A 27,436-nucleotide genomic window follows, 5' to 3' on the forward strand; every position below is an offset into this window, starting at 1 on the left:
AATCCTCATTTTATTGGGCTTACTGTCATGCCTATTATGGCTCTGGTTTGTTTTGCTTTCATGTCCCTTCGGGGCCTCCCCAGGATCGACAAAGTATCTGGAGACATGGCATGGACTTTCCCTACAGATGACCATAAAAGGGACAAGAAGAGCTGGGCGTAGTGGTGCACACTTGTAATCCCAGAGTTTGGGAGGCTGAGACAGGAGGATCACATAGGTTCGAAACCAGATTCAGCTACTTAGTGAGGCTTTCAGCAACTTAGACCCTATTTCCAAATAAAATATAAAATAGGTCTGGGATAATAGCCCGGAGGTAGAAAAGTCCCTAGGTTCTATCCCCAGTACCACACACACACACACACACACACACACACACACACGCGCGCGCGCACACACAAAAAGGCCTGCTTCAGATGGATTTGAATTGCCTTCCAAGCTACTTCCTAGGTGTGACTCTCTTAAATTCTATTCCCCATTTTCCTGGGAGAGCTGATCCTGTACTTCTGTACCAGCAATCTTAAACCTGGTGTCCCCTGTCCACTTGGTTCTTAAGAGAATCCCATCTGGACTAGCAATTGGTTTCTGACTATTCCCTACCTAGGAGTTACAACTATGGCCTCTCAGGTGGGGTTAAGTTCAGGCTTCCAGTGGCTTGGCAGCCTCTGTTTTTCTTATAGAAACTAAAAGGAGCTGCCAAGTTGTTTGCTCTTTATTATAGTAAGTGAGCTAATAACAACCAGGGGCATGGTTTGTCTCAAGAAAATCTATGCAGGTTTAGAACCTAGTCAGCAGGTGAGTTACAGGACGAGTCCTTTATTTCAAAAGCAACTTTATCTTTCTCAAAAGGCTTACTCCTGGGTTGCCAAAAATGGGAATACTATCCTAGAACATCTCATATACGGTTTGATTACCCACACTCTAAACTACCCCAAACTCTTCAAAACACATCTGTCCTGAAAATCAATGAAAGCACGGTCTCTTCTCTAAGATATCCATTCCCTGATGTCATGGGATTTGCATTCTTAAAGGTGCTACCTTTTAATTTTTTTTTTTTTTTTTTTTTTGGTGGTACTGGGGGTGGAACCCAGAAGCTTTCTACCTTCAGGCTATACTCCCAGACCTATTTTATGTTTTATTTGGAAATAGGTTCTCACTAAGTTGCTGAGAGCCTCACTAAGTAGCTGAGGCTGTTCAATCCACCTGTCTCAGCCTCCCAAGTACTGGGATTACAAGCGTGCGCCACCACGCCCGGCTACCTTTTAATTTTGACACATTTTTCTTCTCTCTTTGAATAGAAGTTGGGAGACTTTTTCTGAAAAAGGCCAGGTAGTTAATATTTTAGTCTTTCAGAGAACATGGTTGTCTGATACAGCTATTCAACTGTAGGCAAAAGAAGCCACAGGCAATTTGTAAATGAATGAATGTAACTGTGTTAAAACAAAACTTTATTTACAAAACCAGAAAGTGGCGTAGATTTGGCCCATTGGCCATAGTTTGCCAGTCCTGCCCCTACAGGACAGCATTTTAAACTGGGGCTGGGAGTCTCCTGTGGACACACAGCTCACTTAAACCTCACCACAGATTTGAAAGGTAAAGAATACTCTTCTTTTTGTAAATGAAGAAACTGAAAATCAAAGAAGATGGCTGAGCACAGTGGTGCATGCCTGTAATACCAGTACTTGGGAGGCTGAGACAAGAAGATCGCCAGTTCAGGACAGCCTCAGCAATGTAGTGAGGCTCTTAGCAACCTAGAGAAACTCGGTTTCAAAACAATATATAAAAAGGGCTGGGGTATAGTTTGAAGGTAGAATGCCCCTGGCTTCAATCTCCAGAGAAGAAGAGAAAAGAGAAGGAAGGCAGGGGAAAAAAAAACCTGCCCAAGATCATTCTGCGAAAGTGGGGTAGATTGGATCCAGACTCCAGAGCTACAGTCTTTGTATCCACTGGCCTGCCATCTTTAATCAAGCTCATTTCATCTCAGTTTTCAAGATGTTTTAATTTCCAAACATGGCATGCATGTGTGTTTCACATGTATTTGAGAACTGTTTGCCCCTAGCATAGGAAAATTTCCTTCCTTCCTTCTTTCCTTCCTTCCTTCCTTTCTTCCTTCCTTCCTTCCTTCCTTCCTCTTCTCCTCCTCTTCCTCCTTCCTCTTCTCTCTCTCTCTCACTCACTCACTCAGATTGAACCCAGGAGCATTCTACCTCCTAGCTACACCTCTAGGCCCTTGCAGTTTTTTTTTTTTTTGAAAACAGGGTCTTGTTAAGTTGCTGAGGGCATTCTTAAGTTGCTGGGGTTGAACTTGTGGTTCTCCTGTCTCAGACTCTCAAGTAGACTGGAGTTACAGGCGTGTGCCACCACACCTGGCGCACACTCTTTATTTATAGAATAGGTGCTAACGTTTATGATTAAGTATTTTACATTCCTTCCTACACATTCACACTTGAGAAAGTCCAAATTTCACCAATGAACATCACTGAGGAAACTTCTCAAAGTGTGGCAAGGATGCATATGCAGAAAGGAGGATAGATGTTCACTTTTAAATACAAAGTAGGGAAAGTAAAATCAAAATAAATATGATGTCACAAAATATTCAATCAATACAGAATTGTCAAGAATCTAAGAAAAATGTTTATAATCTCACTTCAGTTTATACCCAATGAATAAGACTTGGAATGCCATCACACTTTTTCATTTCTAGTAACAAGTATGTTAAATTAGAAAAAGATCCATATATGTTGTTGGGATCCTCTCTTAAGGAGCCTCTGAAAACAGAATAAAACGAAACAAAATTAAGCCTCAAAGAGTAAGCCACCTGTCTGACTTTGCAAAGCAACACAGATGACCTGCTATTCCTGTGTTTCTTTCAATGACCATTTGTGATACTGCAACAGGCATTGGGCTCCTCATGTTCTGAACTTGCTGGCCTACTAACTCACTGCTGGGTATCCAGGTACAACTGCAAGACCAATCCTCATGCTTTCCCGCCATTTTTCTGTCACTGCAATTGGAGTGGTTTTGCAGCTTAAATCTATGCTTTTCTAATGTACAAAACTTAACCCCAACCCAGACCTTTCTGTCACAGAGGGAGCCTCAGGATGGGGTGAGTGGGTGGCTAATGCCTTGCTGGAACAGGGGCATCTGCCCTTCCTCCTGGCAGCTCTGACACCCAATGGGGAATGTGTTCTCAAGGCCTAGCCGACTTGGCACCCAGCAACCCGCAGGACCACGCATTGCAAAGTACTGCGTGTATCCGGCTGCTGGCCGAGGTCCGCCCCAGAGCCCTGCTCCGCCACACTGCGCATCCTCCCTGGCTTCCATGGGAACAGTTCTTTCAAACCTGCACCAAGTGAGATGCATTTAACTGACCCCATTCCTTTTAACAACTGAGCATGACGGCATTTAATAGCCTCGCAAAGACTGTGCGCGGCTGCCACTGCTCTGGCTCATTACTCACTGCTTCAGGATGGTGCTGAATCCAATATGCACATTTTAGTCACGTCATGCCTGGGAACCCAACCACCCTTTTGTCCTAGCTCACCTCCCCGTTTCATCTTATGTAGCAGTTTTAGCTTACGCCTTGTTTTGCTGTTTGCTTTGTTTAATTGGGTTGCCGTGTTCTGGCGGCTGTGCTATTCTGCGTGCTGAAGATGCAGAATTCTTTTTTGCCTGTTATTGGCCACAGCACCTGCCACAGTGACAGCTTCACTCGTGGAGGGTAGAAATGCAGGTGACCTCATCCCTTTTGGATAAGGCCACCTTTTTAGGAGGGAAAATATAACAGATGCAAATGTTTTCCAGTGTTTTGCAGCTGAGAAAATCATTGGCTTCCTGGGCCCCAGGAGTGTGGAATAGCCCCAGGAGCTCATGCATGGGGGCAGTGTCCCTTGTGGGTTCTGGGAGTTTGGAGTAAAATCTCCTCGATAAATGGACCGACCAGAGGATGTTGCTTCCCAGCTGTTAATTGGAAATAATTCTCTGTTAAGAGGCGGAGGATGAAGGACAGAAGGGAGAAAGTGGACCCCCACCATTTCTCCACAATCACCAAAAAGCCAATTAAAAAGATCATGCCAATTCTGGGAACCCAAGGAGATGGCTTTTCCAGCCTATGCCCTCCTCTGAGCAGCTTTGCAAATCCAAGTGCGACTCCCAAGTGTTCTGCTCCAAGAATTGAGAACAGCTCCCAGCCCTTGGAGCACTTGTAAACACAACAATCGGGGAGCAGGGATGCTCGCCTGTAATGATTGTTTATGCTAGAAAGTTGGCTGACACCATGGTTAGACAAATGCTCCCACTTCTATGGAGATAAAAGGCAAGCCTTTGCAATCAGCGAAGAGAGTGTGTTCGTTCTGGGGCTAAATGGCATTATAAAACTTCCTAATTAAGCATAGATGCCGATGAGTTTTTAGCATCATTTCTCCAATTTAGCTTTACATACTGAGTGCGCTGTTTAGTGCAGCATTAACTATAAACATTGTTGTTACTGCCCCCAGCTGGAAAACAGAGCAGTTTATGTGTGGAAGAATAAAGAGATTATCTCCCATCTGCTACCGCCCATTATTCAGGGATGTGTCATTTTGTCTGCTGATGGGAACCATCGCTAGGATTTTAGCTAAATGGCCCTTTTATACATAGCTATGTGTATTAATTATTGTTTACTTGGTATCTTGTTCCCACCCTTAATCCTACAAATTTAGTCACTTAAATTTCCAGAGCTTTATCTTTTCCTTTTGGAAATTAGATGAATTTAGGTGTGTCATTTTTATTCTGCAAATATGTACAACTGTAATTAGACCTACTTGATGCCTATTTTTAATTGTACATCAGCTTTACACATATATGTCTGGTTAATATGCCGGAGGACAGGAGACATACAATTAAGGAAAGGATGGCGCATGGTGTGATTCAATTTATATAAAGTACAAAATCAGGCAGAGCTAATTAATGTGGGTAGACTCCTGGGTCAGTGTTTACCCCCAGGGTGAAGTGACCCTCTTGGAAGGGCCTGGGAGGGGCCCCTGGGATGCTGGGAATGTTCTGGATCTACGAGCTGCTTACAGGGGCATGCTGAGTTTGTAAAAATCCATACAGATGTGCTTTGGCGATGTACATCCCTTCTGATGTATATTATCTTTCAGTAAAACAAGGTGGGTGGGCCATCTTCCATGTTAAAAAGTAAAAAATCAGAGTCTGCACAAAGGCAAATTATGATGAATTCACCATTCCTTCACCCTCCCTCACCCCCCCCCAAATGGTCAGAAATAAAACAAATTTCTTTCTACATCTAAGCTAATTTACTTAGGTAAATAAAAAGGTGAATGTGCAACTCCTAGATACATCTCAGTCTGGAAGATAAAAATAGCCTTCTCCTTAAAAGTGACTTAAAAGATCTTATAGGGGCTTGGATATTTTCTTTTTATTTTTTTCATGGGTCTGGGGATGGAACCCAGGGGCATTCAACCTCCGAGCTACACTCCCTGCCCTATTTTTTATTCTTTATTTTGAAACAGGGGCTAAGTTATGGAGGGCCTCACTAAGTAGCTGAGGCTGTCCACAAACTGTGATCCTCCAGTCTCAGCCTCCCGAATGCCGGAATTACAAGCATGCACCACCTGCCCGGCTGGATATTTTTTGCTTTAAGTAGATTTGAAAATTATATTACACTATTTCAGTTGTTAGAGGGTGCTCATTTCTGCTTTCCTAAGTCCTTCCTTTTGAGGGTTTAATTACATAAAAATAATTAAGAGAATTATTAAGGGGCTAAAATTATACACATCTATTATATATATGTATGTATGCATACATATCCTTCTTTCCTTGCTGGTTTGCTTTTTTGTAAAACTCTGGCAGTCTGATCCATGAAGCAATGTCATGTAGACACTCTATTGCTGCCAACAGGCTCCATCATTTGGGGAAAACAAATGCCAAAAACAGTGGATTTTTTCTTAGCAAACACTGAGATGTAGAACGTTACCTGGAGATCATTTCAGAGACATTAAGATGGAGGAAAGAAGTTTCCTAGAACTTCTCAGAGTTCATTTCTCAAACCATCAGAAACCACCCTGCTTGTGGATAACGTAAAGAGACACACACAATGCCCCTCGCAGGAAATGCCAGGGCCATTGACTGGAATAGAAAACTATGGGACAGAATTCTTATCCCCATTAGGAAAAAAAAATCAATATTGCCCACAGACCCTTTTGCTCAAGCAGATAAGCCAGCTGAATAATCTGACAGTTACAAAATATTGAAAAGTAAATTCATGCAATAGCTAGTACATAGAAGGGTTTCCAGGGGAAGAGAGGTAACAATAAAACAAAAACAAAAACAAAAAGGTGGAGAATTGGAAAACACAAGCTTACCAACACACACAATGCATTCTATAGCCCACTGTACTTGGAGGCACTTCTAATACTAACGTGTAATGCATTGTTTCATCCATCTAAGAAGGTCAAGGTTGGGCTTGATGACTTTAAAATGACAGTATATACTTCTATAGAACATACACCTGAGGTGCTATTGTTCTTCCATTCATTAAGGGACATAATGCACTGAAAATCATCATTTTAATTAGCAACATCAGGCAAATGCTTTGGCATTAGCACTAAATATACTGTCCTTTTAACCATAAGGAAAATTGATACTGAGCATGTGCAATGGAAAGAAAGCTGGCAAATGTCAGTGTGAATAATGGGTGAAAAAAAGGAATGAGGGGGTGTGGCATCTCAATCAAGATTAAAATGAAACCGATAAAGCAGCATATGGACTGGATAACAAATCAAAAGCATGTTTATCCACTGAAGGAACTGGTTAATGGAGACTGCCAGCACGTTGCCATGGAAACACTGACTGTTGAGCTGCACCATCTCATACCTTATCCAATACATTCCTGGTTGTTGGTAGTAGTCCAAAGACCCTGATCTCTTGATGGTAAACCCGTGGTCCAGCTGAGCAGAGAGAAATGGGGCAACTCAGTGGATCAACATTGTGCTAGAGAATTATGACTCCAGACCAAGCTGTTCTTCAACAACTACATAAGTATATATAGTGACGATGCCTCTTCTTCAGGATAACTAGCTAGTATCTTAAATCTGCACATTGAAAATAAAAAAGGCAAGAAAAGACACTAATCCCTCTTGCATATATTGCAGGCCAATTTGCTAGAATAGATCTATTTTGTCAAGTAAGTTTTTGAATACACATTTAATAATGTCCTCCCGATTTCAAAAGATATCAACACCTCTTTATATGCCATAGAATAAAAAACACTTTACAATGAAAAGTAGTGAAATCAGGTTAGCCTACTAAGAGAAATCAGATTGGACTTCCCCACATCACCCCATTAGGCTTAAATTTGAGGGATTTATAACTATGAAATACAGGGGGAAAAATTAGGTTTTAAATCTCTCATAAATCACAGCAATTTGGATTTCTTTAAGAGTTGATCTTCAAAAACAGACATACTCTTAAAGGTGAATTCTAATTACATTTCTGAACTAAGGAGATATACTATAAAACAGTACATTTTCTCTATGCAAATAAGAAAAATAAAATAAAATGAAAAACTAGGTTTTACTATATATAAAAATGCCTGTGTTCAGTTAAGTATTTATGATTAACCAAAGATACAATAATTAGGGGACAGGATAAGTTCCCAAAGTTGTTCATCCTGGAATAAGATGTTAGCCTTTGACTCCCTGGGAATCAAAGATTCAATCCTCAAACCTGGAAAACGATAATCATGCTTGTGCTCACTATTCCCCGTAATGGGATGCAACCTGCACACTTTGCTTTAGAAAAAGGCTGGTGGGTTCTTTCAGGTGTTACACTGGTATGATTCTCATGACAGTCTCTACTTCTAAATTCACAAAGGCATTTCAAAAACATGCCAGGGCGCTAGGCGTTTAAACTAAAACTGCACAGAGGATTTGGTGTTCTGATTAGAAACTAGGCTATCCCAGTATACATGAAGAGCAATTATGCTTTCATCTTTTAAAAAATGCACATGTATGTATATGTATACATGTATGTGTATATATATATACATATATATTTCTTTTTTTTTTTAAAGGACACGTGCTCCTAGGAAGATGGTGTATGCTTCTGTTTTAGACCACAAAGATGGCTACACAGTAACTAGTTCTCTATTGCCATCTACAGGCCAAGTGTCATATGACAGGGCATGAGGTCTTTTTAGAGCCAAGGTTTTTTTCAGTATCACAATTATATGCCCGTTGATTAGTATGGATTTGTTCAATTAGACTGAAATGCTATATGTGCATGAGCAAAATGCAAAATAAGAACGTTAATGCATTAGGAAAATTATCAGTTAAAATAATAAACAACATTAAATGGGAGGAAATAAATTGAAACTGACATCTTAGTCATCGGTTCTTCATCAAGCTGAGCAAATCTAATAATGCCTCCCTCTCCTCCCTCAGCTTTCAAAAAGTCCACCGTTAAAATGTCATCTCTAATTTCATTTTATGTCTATAAATTGCATTTAATAACCTTTTGTTTCCGTGTGTGTGTGTGTGTGTGTGTGTGTGTGTGTTTTAAATCTACCAACTACTAGAAAAGGTAGCAGAGGGACAATGGAGTCTTTCTAAAGGTAAGACTCTTTGGACAGCAATGGGCTGCCACCTAATCATGGCGTTTGACCCAATGTCAGAACACCTTTCCCCTTTTCAGAGAGGGCCCATGATCCCTCGAACTTCTAGCTGATAATGGCTGTAAAAGCCAACTTGAGGCTCTCCTGTATCCTGCATATAAAGCTATCATTTGTCCTTTCTGTAGTCTTAATAATGTAGGGGGGAAAACAGAGAAAGAAAAAATGACGACATGAGGGGTAAGTGCATGTTCAGTTACAATGTCATAAATTACACCTGTGAATAGAGTCTATTTGTTATCTGACAGTTCATTCTATTTTCTTTTTTCATTCTAAGAACCAAAGAGTGCAATGGCTTGCTTCATAAGCATTGTTGATCTCCAGTAGGTAGTTAGGTTTCTAACTTAGGAGAGAGAGATATCTGCTAAAGACTAATGGTTTGTCTGTTGATTCCCTGAAAAATAACAACAACAACAACAACAACAACAACAACAACAACAAACCTGACACTTCAATCCAAATAGTTTTCAATTTTTTTCAAGGGTATATATAATTTCCAAAAAAATCAGTCCCATGATAGAGGCCGTTTAAAGTAAAATACATTATTTACCAGCCTCCAGGGAGAGCACATATGCTCAAGAAAAACAAAAACAAACAAACAAACAAAAAGAACCAACAAAACTTGGCCAAAATGAAAGTCATACTAAAACCAGCATTTTTCTAAATCTACCAGATTTTCCAAATCTTTCAGATAGAAGTCATAACTGTTTATATTAATTACAAAACTTCTTATGATGTGGGTGAACAAATAATTGTATCAGATTATTAGTCAAGTGGTCTTTTATAAAATACGCCACTTGCAAAGGATATTTCTTCTGTCTCCCAATTATATTCTGCCTCCGAATAAAATATTGTTATTTGGCAGTCATACTTAAGTTTGAAATGGATTATTATTTAATGCCAGGGTTCCTTTTCCTTGTGATAGACTCCTGACACTTAGTCTTTGCACTTAATAATGGAAAAAAATATGGGATTATCCAATGCTATTTTGAAATTTAAGAACAAAAGTAGCTGAACTGGACAGTTTCTCATTCACATCCCTCCCTTAGGGCTCTTGACCGTCCTGAGGCTTCTGTGGAGGAATGCTTGTAGGGGAATAGTCTCTTAGAGAAGGTGCATACATGCATACAATATGGCTGATCAACTTCTTTGAAACAGTACCTGAAATTTACATTGATATTCTCTTTCATACTAATGATGACAGTTAACATGTGAATTGTGTGGAAAAGCCGACAACGTACTTTTTAAAAACATACATCTCAAAAAAAAAGCCAATTAATTTGAATCGGAGTTAAATTAGTAATAAAACTGTGTGAGGGATGAAGAACATTAAATAAACAGGTACCAAATATGTAACTCAGCATTATACAGGCCACTTCAAAATTTATAAATAATATTACTAGTGTGTGCAGTTTTTGTGGAAAACATGTTAGTGGAACATGAACTGGAAAATTGGCATTAAAAAGTGCATTTGAAATGTTCCACTCATAGGCCGGGCGTGGTGGCACATGCTCGTAATCCCCGCGCTTGGGAGGCAGAGACAGGAGGATCGCGCAGGTTCGAAGCCAGCCGCGCGCTGGCTTAGGAGACCCTGTTTCCAAATAAAAATGTAAAAATAGGTCTGGGAGTGGAGCCCGGAGGTAGAAGGGCTTCCAGGAACCCCAGTACCACCACCAAAAAAAAAAAAAAAAAAAAAAGAAAGAAAAAGAAAAAAAGACAAAAGAAATGCTCCACTCATGGTATTTAGAAAAAAATAAAAAGTGGATCTTTCATCTTCAAATACAAACTGGAGTGTTTAGAGACACATTTCGATGAAGTCTTTAAGAAACTCATAGGTGTTAGGTTTCAGAATTTTTCTAGCTTTGATTAAAATAGGATTTCCTCCCAAATGTGTGTTGACTGTCAATTGGAAAACTGCCCTGAAGTTTCTGCCCTAAGTCATTATAGGACTCCCAGAATAGTGTGAACAAACCATTATTGAGCAACCGAGGCAAACTTAACTGGAGACTAATTAAAATAAAAGATCAGAAAAAAAAAAAAAGAAACAAAAGCAAAATGACAAAGAGGCGGGAAGGCACTCTGTCTGGGGTGGTAAGCCCTGAGCCCGAGCAGAAGAGCAGTCCTTTTCAGGGACAAGAGTGCTGGCAGCCCATTCCAAAAGAAAATTCTAGACAATTAGAACCAAACACTTTGGAATAGACTTGCATCTTGAATGAACAATGAAAACAGAGCGTAGGAGGTTTGGTTTCTTTGAGCATCACCATGAGATTGTTATTAGCAAAAAGGACGGAGTATCAGCTGATAACAGAGAACACTGACCGTATATGGAGGACATGGAGGACAATTTACTTTTACACTGGATTTTCTTAGAAAGAACTGAAGAGAGGGCAAGAACAGCGTGGCGTTTGGAAACCTCGGTGGCACTGAGGAACCTCTGGAAGGGTATGCTTTTTATTTGGTGCCCTTTGCTTGCTCACATGCCAGTTACCCACACACATGGAACTCACTACTGAAAATGTTCAATTGAGAAACAAGAAATGCAAGCAGGAGACAGTGTGTAGGCATGCATTGGAACCATTTGCAAATTCTGGAAGCCCATATCGAATGTTTAGTATCCCTGGTTCTGGGATTGGTTGTAACCAATAAGTCATTATTTATCTTTAGCTTTATTTGGAGTTCTAGTCAAACCAAAAAAAAAAAAAAAAAAAAAGAAAATAGAAACACCCATAAAATGAATTAAATATTTGGTTTTGCTCGTAAGAATGAAGGATGCTGCAAAACATAAATAATATCTAAAAATTCAACATTATAGTGTTTTAACTTCTTTTTTCAGAAAAGGAAAGCAGCTCAAGTGATTTTCACATTGGAAATGCTGTTAAAATTTACATACTCTGGAAAGGGGAAATTATTAAAAACTCAAGTAATCTGGGATTCGAATGTATTTACTCTAGAATATGACACCAGGAAGTATGAGTTTTCATTATTTCTCAGTCCAATTTAATCTTTGCCTAGAGCAGCTATCAAATTGCATGTAGTGTGTGTCTGCATGTATGGGATGGAAAGAAAAAATTAAAAAAATGAAAAAGGGAGAGTCCGTGCATAGCTGCATCAATAAAATGGCAAATGTTAAGAGACTTTCCACTTTAAGAACAGAAATTTCTAAGGAGAAAGACATTGTGACTTCTTTGAGACACAGCAATCCGATCTCACTGAAAATCGTATGGTGTAAGCTTTCTGCTATGTGTTTGCTTTCGGGTAGGTCTAGCATAAAGATCTGTAGTGTTCCAGGCTCTCTGCTATTTTGTCTCTTTCAGCTTCCCTTGCCTTCAGGTCCTGGCAAAAGGACACTATGAACTCTTTTCCTGAGAACCAAAAAGTTTGCATTGGCACAGAGTCCAGTATGGGGGAGATTTTTGCTTTAAAAAAATAAATCGTGAAATGAATATGGACTGCAAGCCACCCTGGAGGCAGCGGATGACAGGACATCCAGGGAATTGGTCTGTACGCACGCGTGCACACAAGCCCCATCCCTCCTCTGCATTACGTGGTGGAGCTGTCTAAAGGAATGTCCGCTTCTGCTGTCTCAGGGTAAGATCTCCTGAATAATGCCTGTCTCTGAGATGGGTTGCTTTTAAAAGTTACAGGTGGATATTTCAGATGCTTACTGCTATGACAGAGACTCCAGCGGCCGTGCTGTTGGGCTTTGGGCCTGTGTTGAAATGCTTCTTTATCTTTCCCGCGACTGACAGCTGATGTTCATTTTCTGGGAGGCCATCATCCTAGAAGGGGAAAAAGGGAGATAAAGAAAGGGAGGAAAATGAGACACAAAGAAAATGAGGCTACAGTCTTCTAATCCCAGGCTGTGATCTCAGAATTCAAACGTGAGAAACAAACCAAACCAAGGTGCTCTCATCAAACATCACCCTGGCAGTCCTGCTCCCAGGTCTCGTCCATTTCCACATTTGCTCTACAATTAATTTTCTTAGTGTCATCTGACCTTCAGAGGTGTGTCTCTGAATTTTTTTTTTAAAAAAATCTGTGGTGTGTGTGGTTTTTATTTTTTGACTTTCAATAAAAAGTAATTTTCAACCTTGGTTCTAGGAACATATGTTAAAGAAAAAGTTAATTTGTGCAATAAAAAATTAATATGCCTATCTTTTTCCCCTCCATTCTAACCTATCATTTATGTCTAAAGCCAAGGTAACTGGCAAACCTGGGTTTATGCCGTGCCATAAATAAACTCAACTGGACATTCTAAAATCTCAGATGACCTTCCAGGCAGAAAGTTCTTCCTGGAGTTTTAAGTACTCCCTGATGCCTTCAAATCATCTGTTAGTATGAAGTATTTCTTATTAAAGCTCATTTTAACTAAGGCTTCAGCTCTCTGCTGAAGCCATCCATTACTGAGGCTGGATAATCTGTTCTCCCGCACTAAATACTGTTAGAATAACAAGAGGCCAGGGTATGTGCAACCACTTACTAGTTCATGATGAAAAGGCTTCATGTTCCTTGAAGGCAGAGACTGACTTGTTCACTATAGAATGCCCAGGTCTTAGCACAGAGCCTAGGCATGTAGCAGATGCTTAATAAATTATTATGGAACAAATGAATGAATGGACATTAAAGTGTTTGCTACTATCTGTTAAACCAAAGCCCTGGCAAGATTTCCAATATCATTCCTCATTTTTCTTCTCTCCTTGCTCTCCATCACTTCACATAATGTTTCTTGGTTCCATCCAGGAAAATAAATCTGCTTCTCTCCAAGCCTGATGTGTTTGCTCTTTGTGCTAGAGCTGGTCTCTGCATGCAGTCTATTCCTCCTTTTGGCATTTGGCCATTTATTTATCCAATGACATTAACTGCATGTTCACAGTGGACCAGGCATCACGGTAGGTGGTGGGCATGGCGAGCAAAAATAAGAATAGGTTCTGCTCTTCTACACTCTGTGGGTCCTCTGCTTCCTTGAAAACTTGAGTCTGAATGGACTGTTCCAAGAGATTTTTCTTTGATTCAGTGCAATTTATTCTTATGGCTCTTTTATAAGTCCTTAATGCTTTTTCATTCTATCAAGTTGCACTAATGGCATTTTTGGTATTGTCTCTCTATCCATAGACCCTCCATCGATTTATATCCATCTATCTACCTACCTATCTATCATCTGTCATCATCATCTACCTATCCATTTATCTATCCTTGCCCTTTTGTGCCATATCTTTCACATTTTTGAAGTCTTTAACACAAGCACCTAGTTTAGTGTTCTGCACAAAGTGGGTTTTCAATTATGATATTATTAGACTTCTGGATTAATGGCTAGAAGAAGTACTAGTTAACATATTTATTAAGACAGATCTGAAACTAAATCTGGAGGAAGATGTTTTCCAACAATGCAGACTGAATTTAAAAATCTGCTTTGTGTAAGAGTTAGATATAAAGTGAAGATCAATTAGAACAGGACGATGCTTGAGAAGGAAACAGATGAAGATCCCCTTACTCAGACTTTTTGTTGTTGTTGTTGTTATTGGTTACTGAGGATTGAACCCAGGAACAAGGATCTATGAAGTGTCTACTACATCAAGAGCTGTGTTAGGGATGGCAGTTGGTAGGAAGAAGAAATACTCTCCATTCATTAGAACCCTGCAGGCTAACTGGGAGAGAAAGGATGTGCATACCATGCCAAATAGTGAAACAGATCAACAATTAAAAAAGAGATGCCATAGCAAGGTGTGGTGGTGCATGCCTATAAACCCCATATTTGGGAGATTTAGGACAAGAGGACTGCAAGTTTGAGGACAGCCTCAGCAACTGAACAAGACCTAAGATCTTATTTCAAAATAAAAAATAAAAAGGGCTGGGAGTATAGTTCAGAGTTAGAATAATGCCCTTGGGTTCAATCTCCAGTAGCGAAAGAAAGAAAGAAAGAAAGAAAGAAAGAAAGAAAGAAAGAAAGAAAGAAAGAAAGAAAGAAAGAAAGAAAGACTAGCCTCACAGCTCAGCTAGAAACCCCAAAGAGTCCAGAGGAGAGAGAACATGCTTCCCACTGTGTATAGACAGGGAAAACTTTGTGAGAGATATGGGATTTGATTTGGTCTTTAACAATGTGGAGAAGGCTCACAGGCAGATAGGAGAGAAAGTAAGATTTTAGGATATAGTACGTGCAAGCAGAAGCCACAGGCATGCTTGCCAGACAATAAGCCAAAGCCTGGTGTGGCGGCACATGCCTATACCAGTGTTTGGGAGGCTGAGACAGGAGGATAGGAATTTTGAGGATACTCCCAGCAAACCAGTGAGATCTTGTTTTGAAACAAAACAAACAAACAAACAAACAAAAACACACTGAGGGTGTAGCTCAGAGGTAGGATGCCTGTGGATTCAATCTCCAGTATCACAAAAATAAACAAACCAACAAACCAATAAGCCAATCAGTTTATCTTTAGGTAAGAGTTTATATGAAAGAACAGTGGGAGAAAAAGCCCAAAAGAGAGGAAAAGATTGGCATAAACTAGTCCTAAAAAAATTCAAGCATCAAAGGCTTAGTCTTGATTAGGATTAAAACATTGCTTTTTAATTATAGGGATGTAAATAAAAGACAGATGAAGGATTACATCCCCTTACTCAGACTTTTTGTTGTTGTTGCTATTGGTTACTGAGGATTGAACCCAGGAACATTCTTCCTTTGAGCTACACCCAAGGTCTATTTTATTTTTATTTGGAAATAGAGTCTTGCTAAGTTGTTGAGGCTGGCCTCTAACTTTTGATCCCCCTGTTTCAGCCTCCTACGTACTGGGATTACAGGCATGTGTCACCACCAGAAAATCAGACACTTTTGTAGTGCACTACCCAGTTTCTGGCTCTATAGGCAAAAGAGAACATGGGTGAAAAGCATAAAGAATTTGAATTATGTGGTCCAATGTTTTAAACCTAAGGGCAAATTCAGTGGTGTATATAAATGTTTTTATTGTTTGTTTTTAATAGATGAAACAGGTCTCTGGAATTCAAGTTGCATGACCACCTTTAGAATATAAGAAGCTTTGAAAGGATTTAAACATTTCACAAGGCATGAAATGATGCTGAAAGTCTTACAAATATTAGCACCATGCCTCAGACATAATTTGGAGTTCTGCCTGAATAAGAGGGACTACCTTCTTACAGTAGCACCTTGTTGGGCCTCAACTCCAGCATCATATGTGTACTTCTAACCATCTCTTAATAGAGTTCCAGGCTACTTTTGCACAGTGATTTATATGAACTTTGAATTATAGAGTAGTTCAAAAGGCATAATCAGAGAGAAGATCGAAGACAGGTTTGACTTTTTCCTGGAAAGATTTTAAGTTAACTGGTCTCTGAGACCAGAGGAAACAAGGACAGATGAGGGAGAGTTGATTTAAATTGTAGGGGAGCAAAGGAAAGAAAGAAAGAAAGAAAGAAAGAAAGAAAGAAAGAAAGAAAGAAAGAAAGAAAGGAAAGAAGTCAGAGGAAGGTTATGTAAGGGTTAACTGTTAGTGGTCCTGCTCTGACAATGTACCTAGATATTCTCTTTTATCCTCAAACTAGCCTCTACCATATGTTATTAGTCCCATTTGGAAGATGAGCAAACTGAGTCTGTGGAAAGAAAAAAATATTTGGTCAGCATTGCACAGCTACAGAGTGATCTTGCTTAGACTCAACCAGACCTGAAGCTGTGTTCTCTATGCCACAGCACACCGCATCAGCGAAGGGCATTCACTAGCTTGACATCTGCCTCCAAAGGGCTCTTTGTAGTGAGTGTCAAGTCACAATAGTCAGTGACCATTTTTCCATAATTAAGGGTATGAGAATTGAATTATAGCTGGAGAAAACAACAATGACAACAACAAAACACAAACAGAATACTTGGACAGTACTTAATGGCTCCTGGAAACCATCTGGGGGTCAGTAAAAGGGACAGGGAACACATCAGGGGTGTGTCCCTCTAGAATGCAACTGGAACATCTACGTCATAGGAAGTCTGGGTAGCCACTTATCTGGGGTGAGGCCCTGGGGCCCTAAAGGGCAGGGCTCTAGGATCCTGTTTGCAGCAGCCAGCACTGGAAGGCCTGGCTGACACTGGATAAAATGAAGTTACTCTTTGGCAACAGTGTGCTGCTGTGATTGGCACTGGCTGTGTTTAGCAGTCTGGGTGTAAGTAAGGAGAAAAAGAGTCCAGTTTCCATAGGAGCAGCCCCTGTTTGACGTTCTGAGGGAGCTTCACCTCTTGCTGAATAATCTCACCTCCTTCTTGCTCCATCACCATCAGCATCGTTGCCAGAAAGCTGCCGGATCTCAAGCTAAGAGTTTGCTTTCTTACCACCTCACGATGGATGTGGATATCATTTCCCAGCCCTGTCCTGGTCCTAATCTCCTGTCAGGGCTTGTAGCAACTCTTTTAGATGCTGGGGACTAGAGGTTCAGGCTTCCAGCTTTAAATTCTAGTGAAGGTTTGAGCTTCCCTGGGGTTATTAGTTCATGTTGAAGCAATGAAAGTAACGAAACAACTCCCGCAAGTTGTCAGGGATGCTTTCGACTTCATAAATCTCAAAACATTTCAGAATTTTCCCCCTGATGAAATAAAGTGTCTCAGCTAGAGGAGGTAACACACACACACACACACACACACACACACACACAGGGCAAATGAAAAGTCTGTAGTTTCTTGATAGATTTCAAAGGCTTTCAGCATAATTGGATTAAAAGATATAAACAACTAGCTTTGCAGGGATCTAATCTGTACCTGAACCACAGGGACCGATGGCAAAGATTTAGGTAACTTACTGTTTTGCATCAATAAAACAAATAGGGCCATTAAAAACATACATTTGTATATACATCTTTATCACCATTATTCAGAAGAGATTATGTGCCAAAAATGTGCTACGAATTTTCTAATCGTGACAAACCTGGCAATATTTTACAAATAGTTATAGTATTATTACCATACGTTCTGGGTTGGGAGTCATTTCTGAAGTTTGACACGGGCTGGTTGTGGTTTGAGGTTAGTGGTTTTTTGATTTAGAAAATTCCCATCCACCACTTGGCAGAGCATTGCAACTGACAAGAAGAAAATTAGTTTGCAAAATGGAAAATGAACTCTCCCAGCTGTCTGCAGGAGACTCGCCTTCTGGTCTCGCTTCTCCAGAGGTTGCTGGGGAAGAGGTGTGGGGAGGCATGTGGGGGCTCGGAGGTGAGGTCACTCAGTAGAGTGAATTTCTCTCTCTCCTTGGGGAAACCATCTCAGGGGTCATGTATTAGAAACCTTCCTCCCTGTGTGGATTTTGGGTCCTGAATCATGGATCTGGTTTCCAGTCTATTCGTTGCCAGACTTTATTATTAGTAATATCTGCAGATTTATGAGAAGCATTTCAGTCTTGAGCACTTTATTCCCAGAATATTCAGAATCAGTTTAAACAATTCCAAGTTCCTTAAAGTGCTTTTTTTTTTTTTTTTTTTTGCAGTGCTGGGGATGGAACTCAGAAGTATTCTACCTCTGAACTACACCCTCAGCCCTATTTAATTTTTTATATTGAAACAGGGTCTCTTGCTAACCATCCTCAGCTGCACTGTACCCAGGACCTCCGTCCCTCTTCAACATGGCACTATGCATTCTTTCTGTCTAAAATTTTCACTGCTCTTGGGAGAAAATGCGAAGTAAATTAAGGTCAACCTTGAAGCAAGGAGACAATAAGATGCCCAAATGGAAAGTTAAATTCCATGTCATCATTTCTTATTTATGAACGTAGGTATTATTACAATATGTCATTAGGGCTTGCTTAATTTCTAACAAAGTCTACCAGCACAATGAGGGCATCCATGTTTTTGTGTGGGTAGGACTGAATTAAATTAGTCAGCATGGAATATCCTGGGAGGTTATCCAGGCTCCTATCTTTCTCTTTCTCTTGTTTCTTTTCTTTTGGAATATCTTGGCATAGCAGAATCTTTTCAAAAGAGTAGGTAGTGAGCTAAAGGGGATAAAATAAAAATCTTAAGATCAGGAAAGTGATGAGAAGTCTTGAATTGGTACATAACTAGACTTGACTTACTTAAACCAGTCTTTTCTACTAGAATAAAGTTCCTCAAACTTGGTCTCACATTATGATGACCTTGACCTTTGAGAAGTCCTGATGCCTAAGTCTCAGGACAAGCAAATTATGTTAGAATCTCTGGTGGCAAAATCCAGTCATCAGTCCTTGTGCTAGAGACTCCAATCAACTTCATGCTAGACTCCTTTGTGTCTCAGTTTCCTCGTCAGCAAATCAGAAAAAAAATCATTTGAAGTTAAATAGGTTACTAGACTTATAGCACCCTGCAGTATCAGGAGAATAACAAGGCTAAGGTGAGCCAGCCTTTTGAAAACAAAAAGGCAGTGAAAGCAAAAAATATGATGCTAATTTGGTCCTGATTACAAATAAGAGCTTTTGTTTTGGGGATGTATATTCAGTTTGTGAGCTTATTCCAACCTACACTTTTCTGTACATAAAGCTTCTTAGAGGTGAGTTAGCTTTCACCTGCTCCCTAGAACGATCAAGAAATATCATTGCCTTTTCATTCTTATATATGCCTAAATCCTGTGGTTCTACATTAGATGAATAAAAAGGTAAATAAACGTAGCGGGGACAATTTCTGCTGGTATTTTGTAACTTTATTGAAGGGATTGTGTTAGTTTCTCCTAGGTGTGAGCAAGATTCCTAACAAGAATAGCTTAGAGGAGAGACAGATTTATTTTGGCTCATGGTTTCAGAGGATTCAGTCTATGGTCAGCTGACTTGGGGGCAGAAACATCACAGGGGGAGGGAGCGGCAGAGGAGAGTCGCTAAGCTCACAGCAGCCACAAAGCAGAGAGAAAAACAGAGAGACAGAAGAGGCCAGGGACAGATAGAGCCTTCAAGGCCATGTTCCCAGTGACCTAATTCCTCCGGCCATGCTCCCATGCCTATGGTTTTTACCACCTCCTAGTATATCCATTCCAATCATCCATCAGATAAAGGAATCTCTTGATGAGATCAGAGCCCTCATGGTCTATTCACTTCACCTCTGAATGTTGCTACACTGCCTAGCCTATGAGTGGTTGCAGGGCATTCCAGATCTGAATCCTAACAGAAATTGTCTGGAGAAAGCAGCAGAGCTGATAATGTACCCCTTATCTACATGGAGCTTGTCATATTCAACTGGGATCGTGCTTTGGGGTTAAGGTTCTCCTCAATCAAACTGCTTATATGCCAACACCGAGCACAGTTTGCACAAAACTGAGCACAATTAGCACCTAACAATGTAGGACACAGTTATTGACTTGCTCAGACTCAACCTCACTGTATATTCACTAAGAATGTAGGGGTGCTGGGGCTTAAGAAAGCCTCCTCAGTTCCTGTAAGCATAGGGTCCTCTCTCCACCCTCATTAGAAGTGGAGAAGTGGATCCTAAGTTCTCCATTTCACAGATAAAAATTTTAAAAAAATTACAAAAATTACCAAAATAACAAAAACAAAAAACAGGTTTGAAGGAGAGAAACTGCTGTCCCAAAGTCACACAGGTTAGGGAAGGAGGACTCTGCTCAGAGTCCCCATGCCTCACCTCTGCACGGGGCTGCATGCTGATGGTGCTTTTGTTTATCTGGGTCACCAGGACCATCCAAAGACGCCTTATTCATTCTCGCCAAGGATACTGAGGAGCAGGGTGGGTTTAGACCCAGAGTGTGTTGACAATAAATGTGAGCTTAAAGGAAACTCCTGGTGTGAGGTTAAAACAAGTGACTTTCGCTGACTTGATTTTTCGATTCTATTGCCCTTATGCTCTACTTTCTGTTTCATAAGAGGCCGCCTTTTCAATTCCAAGTGAGCCAGGTGGAAAGGTCACTGTGCAAGCAATGGAGAAAATTAGAACTAATGAGCGCACAGGAAGCGCTTTCTGCCGACTTCCTTAGGGGTCACATAATTATTATTACTTTTCTCCCCCCTGAGGGAACATCCTTTGTGGTGATCAGATATAATTTAATTGCCAAATGCAAAATGTCTTGTTAAATGGATATCCTTTTAAATTCCTAATTTATTTATTTTGATGGCTTGGTTGTTGGTGTGTTGCACTTGGAGACCTCAACAAATATTAAACGCTCGGTTGTGAAAGGTTACTTTTTAAATTTATTGTTTGGAGATAAAGAAAATAAGCAGTTTTCTGGTTTAACTGCTATCAGAAATAATTTCAAAGGTGAATCACTCAGTTTCTACACTAAGTTTTAAAAATGTCTTGCTAAAACCAATACAGATTCTTCACACCCCCCCTTAAAACATAGTCTGTTAGAATTTTATAAAGGGCCTTCCTTCTTCCCTTCCTTTCTTCTTTCTTTTTTGTTTTAGTTCTCCTAGATGGTTACTTAAATGTTATCCTGACGTTTAGAAAACATTTTTAGAGAATCCAAGAGGGAAAACTGAAATGGCAGTAAAAGCCCCTGTGCCAGAGGGAGCCATGGGACCTAACTGCCCACAACGTGGGACCATATGCAAAGCTATGTGTGACTCAGGAGGAGGAGGCAGAGGGTTAGTGCTGAGAAGTGTGCAGACTGTGCTAAGAAAATGAGCACCCAGATTTTGAAAGGTAAGAGCTAGAAGGCTTTTTTATTTTGTTTCTCTACCCCAGGTGGCTTGGGATCATACTGATAAAGTATCCTTTGGTTTGGAATCAAGGTAAGGGATTATGTTGTTTCTAACAGCACTCCAGACCCTGCATGTATCGGAGTGCCTTGCTCACATGCACAAAGCTATTTGCCATCCAATGGCTACGTCCTGCGTCCTGCAGGAGTGGACCCTGCTGGACCTTTTCTTTCCAGTCTCTGGCAGGACTGAGCTCTGCATCCCTTCCTGGCACCGTCCACAGCCCCCTCCCTTCAAAGACCAGCTGGGCTAGCACTGAACACTGCCCTTAACTGTCTGGTTGCATCAGACATTGCCCCCTGGAGGGTGGGTCTGGTGGGCAGTGAGAATAAAAATGTATTGAGGAATTGCAAATGGCTGTCACCTATGAATCTCTTTTCTTTTGTGGCTCATTAGGAGCCTCCAAAGGCCACATTTCAAATTCAGACTTTCCAGTTTATTCTGTGTGGTCACCCTGTCTCAGTTTTTCTAGGCCAAACTGCAATTTGACAAGTTGTAGACCTTGGGCATTTAATTAGCTCATGTAGATCAGCCCAAACCAACCGCGGCTTCCCAGAGAGGCTGCAGCAGGCTTGTGGCTCTTCTTTCCTGCATACACAATGGAAAGGCACTGTGACCTACACAAGTTGGTTTGGAAAGGTTACTGACTTGTACTAACAATCATTACATCCTGTCCACATCATACCCTTTTTCAATACTCACTGTGCTTTCCTGTGTAACAAAAGGTTACATAGGAAAGGCTGCATAGGACTTTAAACACTGGGGCTGTGAGTGAGGACCCAGGGCTGCTAGTTCTGGCTCAAATGCAAGCATGGCTGCTTTGAACAAATCACCTCTGCATAGCTTCATCTGCAAAATGGGTGCAGTGATACCCACTGGGCTGATCTTGTAGGCTTGTTACTAGGCTCAAATAAGATGCAGCCTAATCTTTTTGCTTAGCACTCTGGGGTAAATGCAAAGGTTGGTGAGGCTGGACGTGAGTGTTTCTGTCTCACTAAGCTAGGGACTGAGAGATTAGTACCTTTGCACATTTGGATATTCTGCTATATGAAAAGACTTGAAGTAAACCTTTGCTCATCTTTGTTTATATGCTCCTGTCATACAAACATACTCGTGCAGTGGAGTGTGGAGAACCAGGTGCAGACTTGTAAAGCGCTGGGAACTCAGGCCCTGGCCAGGAAGTGGCGGAACATGAATAAGACCCCCAGTTCTTGTCACCTCACACGTAGCCACCCCACCTTTGGACTGTGCTTTCAATCATGCTTTGTCTTCCATAATTAGTTATTTTGAAAAGAAACCACTCAATCGTTCACCAATGTGACAGTTCAGAGAAAGAGAACATTTTGTTGGCTACAACTTACAGCCCGATCATTCAGTGCAGTAGGGAGGCTGGAAAAAGTTGTATTTACATGGGCTAACAATGTTATCAATGTCCATTGCTATGTCCGAATGCTTATCTATATCCATATCTATAACCTGTCTTTTCTTCTGGCAGGAAGAAACAATCCATCTAGTTTTGAAGCTTCCCCATCTATCAGCAGGGATGACAATGGTAACTGGGTTAGACAGTTATAAAGTTGTGGGGGGAAAAAGACAATCAGTTAATGTACATTTGAGGTACAGTGCTGGAAGACTTTGCAGTGAAGCCATCTATGAGTATTAACTACTACTACTATTCACCAAAACAAATTTTATCAATCAGTTGTAGAGTGATAAGAGTTAAAAGAAACAATAACTTTGCTCTGGAGGATTCTTTCAGAGTTTAAGAAAATCACTAGACCCTGGACTTAAGGGACAGACACAAAAGCAGCAGCTGGCAGCTTTTAGGAATGCAGAGCCTCCAACCTACTGCATTAGAACCTGCATTTAAAGGAGATCTCCAGGCTATTTCTGAGCACACTCAAGTCTGAGGAGTTTTGCCTTGGAGCGCTCCTAAGTGTATGCTGAAACCCTCAGGTCAATTTGTACTTTTTAGTAGGTATGACATAATAGCAAGACTGACTCAGACAATCTGTTCTGTGTTACTGATGATTAGTTGGCCCCAACCTGGATCACAGAATGAAGGGTGTGGGGTACAGGATAAGGATTACATGCACCTCTCCAGGTAGGAGGCAGTCCCACTGGAATTAAATGTGAAATGGGCATACTAGATACTTTCATGGAACAAGTGTAGGACCCTGTAACTGGCCTGGCACATTCAGGGGGAAGAACAAACCCAAACACTTCAACATTTTTAAAATGAGGCAATAACATTAGAAAATATGCAAACAAGTTTTTATAGGAAGGCTAGGAGAGGGAGTTAGGCACTTACATTAACCCAGGGATGCTCAAGGACCTGCACAGCGGAGAATCGCTGATCCACGTTCACCAGCAGCATCATGGTGATGAGTTCCTGTGAAGGGGAACATCAGACTCCACTTATCTGACTTTGAAGATGACAAGCTGGGTGTTGGCAAATGCAGACCTTCTCTTTTAGTTTGGAAATGCATGTGTAAAAGCTCTAAATCTTAACTGTACCAATACACTTACCTGTGACTACATGAATAGCACCTTCAAAAGGTAAAGGAAAGGTGAATTTTTGGCATTGCAGTTATATAGCTTCTAGTTGATAGAAAAATAAAATAAATATTTAAATGAATTTCATACAATTGTTTTAGTAGAAAAAATAAATTATTCAAGTTAAAGAGCCAGTAGTCCTTTCTTGCATTAGAGTCTTAAAATTTAAAGCCAGGTTCTTAAATTAGTTTTTATAAAAGTCCCATTTTAGAAAGATTTTAATTAAATTTTCACTTTGAAAGATGGAAAGAAAAATGGAGTTCCCTTCTAATTTCCAGAAAGAATATTTATATCTGGAAAAAATAAAGGTGTAAAATTTCCAATAGCTGGCTAGTAAAATACAACTGGTTTGCAGGGCTGGGGGCTGCTGGGAGCCTGAACACAGGGACTCAGGCTTGTGAAGCACATGCTTTATTACTGAGCCAGAGTGCTGGTCCAAGAGAATTATTCTTCAGGAGCTAAACAAATGTTTCGAAGTTACTTCAAAACTCTTCAGACTTATCAAAACGAAGAGAACAGAACTATTAAGGGAGAAATGATTTGATGGTTCTGAAATGAATGAAATTCCCCTATTGTTGGCCAGGGCCACACAGCGTTGGTCTTCACAGTGAGTTTGTCATACATCTGTCCAATTGGATTAGAAATTCTCACATAACATGATGGTTAGATATGTGCTATTCAGTTCCTCACATTACATAGCTCTGAGTACCACACGGGGGTAGGGATGATAGATCTCAATCTACCTTAGCTGTCTTTGCGTGTGTGTGTGTGTGTGTGTGTGTGTGTGTGTGTGTGTGTGTGTGTGTTTTACTGGGGATTGAATATTAAATCCAGGCTGTCCTACTTCTGAACTACACGTCCTAGCTCTTTTTATTCTGAATCAGGGGCTCTCTAGGTTGCTAAGAGTCTCACTAAATTTCTGAGGCTGGCCTCAACCTGTGATCTTCTTGTTTTAGCTTCCCAGATACTGGGATTGCAGGTGTAGACCCCCATGCCTGTCTTCTTCATTCGCTTTCTAACTTGGACCAGGAATTATTAAAGCAAGGACTCTGTGTGATGCCCTTTGCCAGGTGCTGTAGGGATAAAGGAGATGGTCCCAATCTGTCAGAATGTAAGCTCTCAGGCTATAGCGTGAGAGCATTAAGAGTTGGGCTTTTCTAGAGAAGAGCCCACTACCAGGTGAAAGCACCTCCAACCCTACCTGCACCAGCCCTGCTCCTTTCACCTTTCCTTTGATGCTTTTCTCAGCTGCCTTTATTTTCCTAAGCCCAAAGGTGGATTCCTAGATGGTTGAAGATTGTGCCCAACTGTACATACTTTTCTATGCAAAATGGTTAGGTCTAAGGGGTCAGTTTTTTTGTTTGTTTGTTTGTTTTTTTTTTTTTTTTTTTTTGCTGTACCAGGGATGGAACTCAAGGGCATTCTACCTCCGAGCTACATCCCCAGCCCTATTTTTTATTTTTTATTTTGAAACAGGGTTTTACTAAAGGGCCTCACTAAGTAGTAGCTGAGGATGTCCATGAACCATGATCCTCCTGTCCCAGCCTCCCAAATGCTGGGATTACAAGCATGTGCCACCACACCTGGCAAGGGGTCAGGTTTTAAATTGGACTCATATTCACAACATGGAAAAGGGAAAATCTTACACACTGAGTGACCAAAAGATGATTATTTTTTACCATCAAATTTTCAAAAATTTATGTCAGTACTTGGAGATGTGATACAAGTTGAATATCTACTACTCAAAATGCTTGATACTAGAAGTGTTTCCAATTTTTAATTTTTAAAATTTTGAAATATTTTCATATATAAAAATATGTGATGGGAATGAAACTCAAGTCTTCATAGAGAATTCATTTAAGTTCATATACACCTTAAACACATAGACTGTAGATAATTTTATACAATATTTTTAGTGTACCTTTGTGTGTGTGTGTGTGTGTGTGTGTGTGTGTGTGTGTGTGATACTGGAGATTGAATCCAGGGATATTCTACCTCCAATCTACATCCTGAGCCCCATTTTATTTTTTATTTTGGTACAGGGTCTTGCTAGGTTGATGAGAGCCATACTACTTGCTGAGGTTGTCTTTGAACCTGTGATCCTCTTGTTTCAGCCTCCCAAATACTGGGATTATAGGTATGCCCCACCATGCCTAGCTATATATCTATTTTGACTTTACTCCTCTCATGAGAAAAGAAAGGTGTGGAATTTCTACCTGTGACATCATGTTGGTGGTCAAAAGTTTCAGACTTTGAAGCATTTGGATTTTGGATTTTCAAATTAGGGATATTCAATCTAAATAAATTTTAAACAGATTAATTACAAGATTTTGCTTTTTCCCCCAAACGGCAACTAATATTTCATTGTTAGAGCTTTACAGTTTTGGAGCCAAGTGTGGTGGTGAATGTCTGCAATTCTAGCTTCTTGAGAGGCGGAGACAGAAGGATCGCAGGTTTGAGGCCAGCCTCAACACCTCAGGGGGACTTTCAACTCATTGAGACCCTATTTCAAAATAAAAATAATTAAATAAAATAAAATGATCTGGAGGTGTAACTTGGAGTTAGAATGCCCCTGGATTCAATCTCCAGTACCAAGTGGGAAGAAAAAAGTTTTATAGTTTTCTTAGATGTTGACCTATTACTATTTTTAAATTGTACATAAATATAAAATAAGCACTCTACCCTCTTTTTTTGCTTGTTTGTGGTACTGAACATTGAACCCAGGAACATTCTACCTCTCAGCTACATCCCAGCCCTATTTTTATTATTATTATTATTATTATTATTATTATTATTATTATTATTATTTGGTGGTACTGGGGTTCCTGGAAGCCCTTTGACCTTCGGGCTACACTCCAGACCTATTTTTTATTTGGAAACAGGGTCTCCTAAGCCAGCGTGCGCAGCTGGCTTCGAACCTGCGCGATCCTCCCGTCTCTGCCTCCTAAGCGCGGGGATTACAAGCGTGCGCCACCATGCCCGGCTTATTTTTTATTTTTGAAAGAGGGTCTTACTGAGTTGCAAAGGGCCTCACTAAGTATATGAGGCTGTCTGTGAACCGTGATCCTCCTGTCTCAACCTCCCAAATCCTGGGATTATAAATGTGCACCACCATGCCCGGCTTCTCTATCCACTTTTAAGCATACAGTTTAGAGGTACTCAGTACATCTACATTGTTGTACCACCATCCCTCTCAGAGATTGATGACTGAATTCACTGGGATAAGCACCATATGCCTTATTCCTGCCTACTTCTAAGCCCTAGTTATCCTTCATGGTTGAATTAAAACCCTAGCTTCCCCATAAAGTCTTTCTTGACTATCTCAACCTATGCTAATCTTGAGTTTTCTTCTCTTTGAATAACTGGTTGGTTCACTTATCCATATGCTATTAATATGCTGAATACATATTGATCACTAGTTATAGGCCAGTAATGTTTTAGATGTTGATGATAGAACAATGAATAAAACAGACAAAAATCCTTGCCTTTGTAGAATTTGCATCCTTGTGGGGAGTGTTTGGAAATAAAATACACAAATAGGATCTATCCTGCTATCCAT

General features: G+C 40.4%; 1 protein-coding gene across 11 annotated transcripts in view; it reads right to left on the reverse strand.

Moving 5' to 3' along the window:
- The window catches only part of DCLK1 (doublecortin like kinase 1), a gene marked incomplete at both ends in the record, with an annotated part of 363,877 nt that overhangs the window by 7,639 nt on the left and 328,802 nt on the right, over nucleotides 1-27,436 (reverse strand). For 5 of the 11 annotated variants that reach the window (XM_080690078.1, XM_080690075.1, XM_080690071.1 and 2 more), the window contains 3 exons: nucleotides 6,874-6,947; nucleotides 12,334-12,447; nucleotides 23,633-23,713. In XM_080690078.1, the coding sequence (XP_080546204.1) occupies nucleotides 6,874-6,947; nucleotides 12,334-12,447; nucleotides 23,633-23,713 (269 nt within the window). Of the gene's footprint in view, nucleotides 1-6,725; nucleotides 6,948-12,333; nucleotides 12,448-23,632; nucleotides 23,714-27,436 lie in introns of those variants that run through there. The other 6 variants (XM_080690077.1, XM_080690076.1, XM_080690069.1 and 3 more) reach the window with 2 other exon arrangements.

Source organism: Muscardinus avellanarius, assembly GCF_963383645.1.
Source record: "Muscardinus avellanarius genome assembly, chromosome: 2".
NCBI lineage: Eukaryota > Metazoa > Chordata > Mammalia > Rodentia > Gliridae > Muscardinus > Muscardinus avellanarius.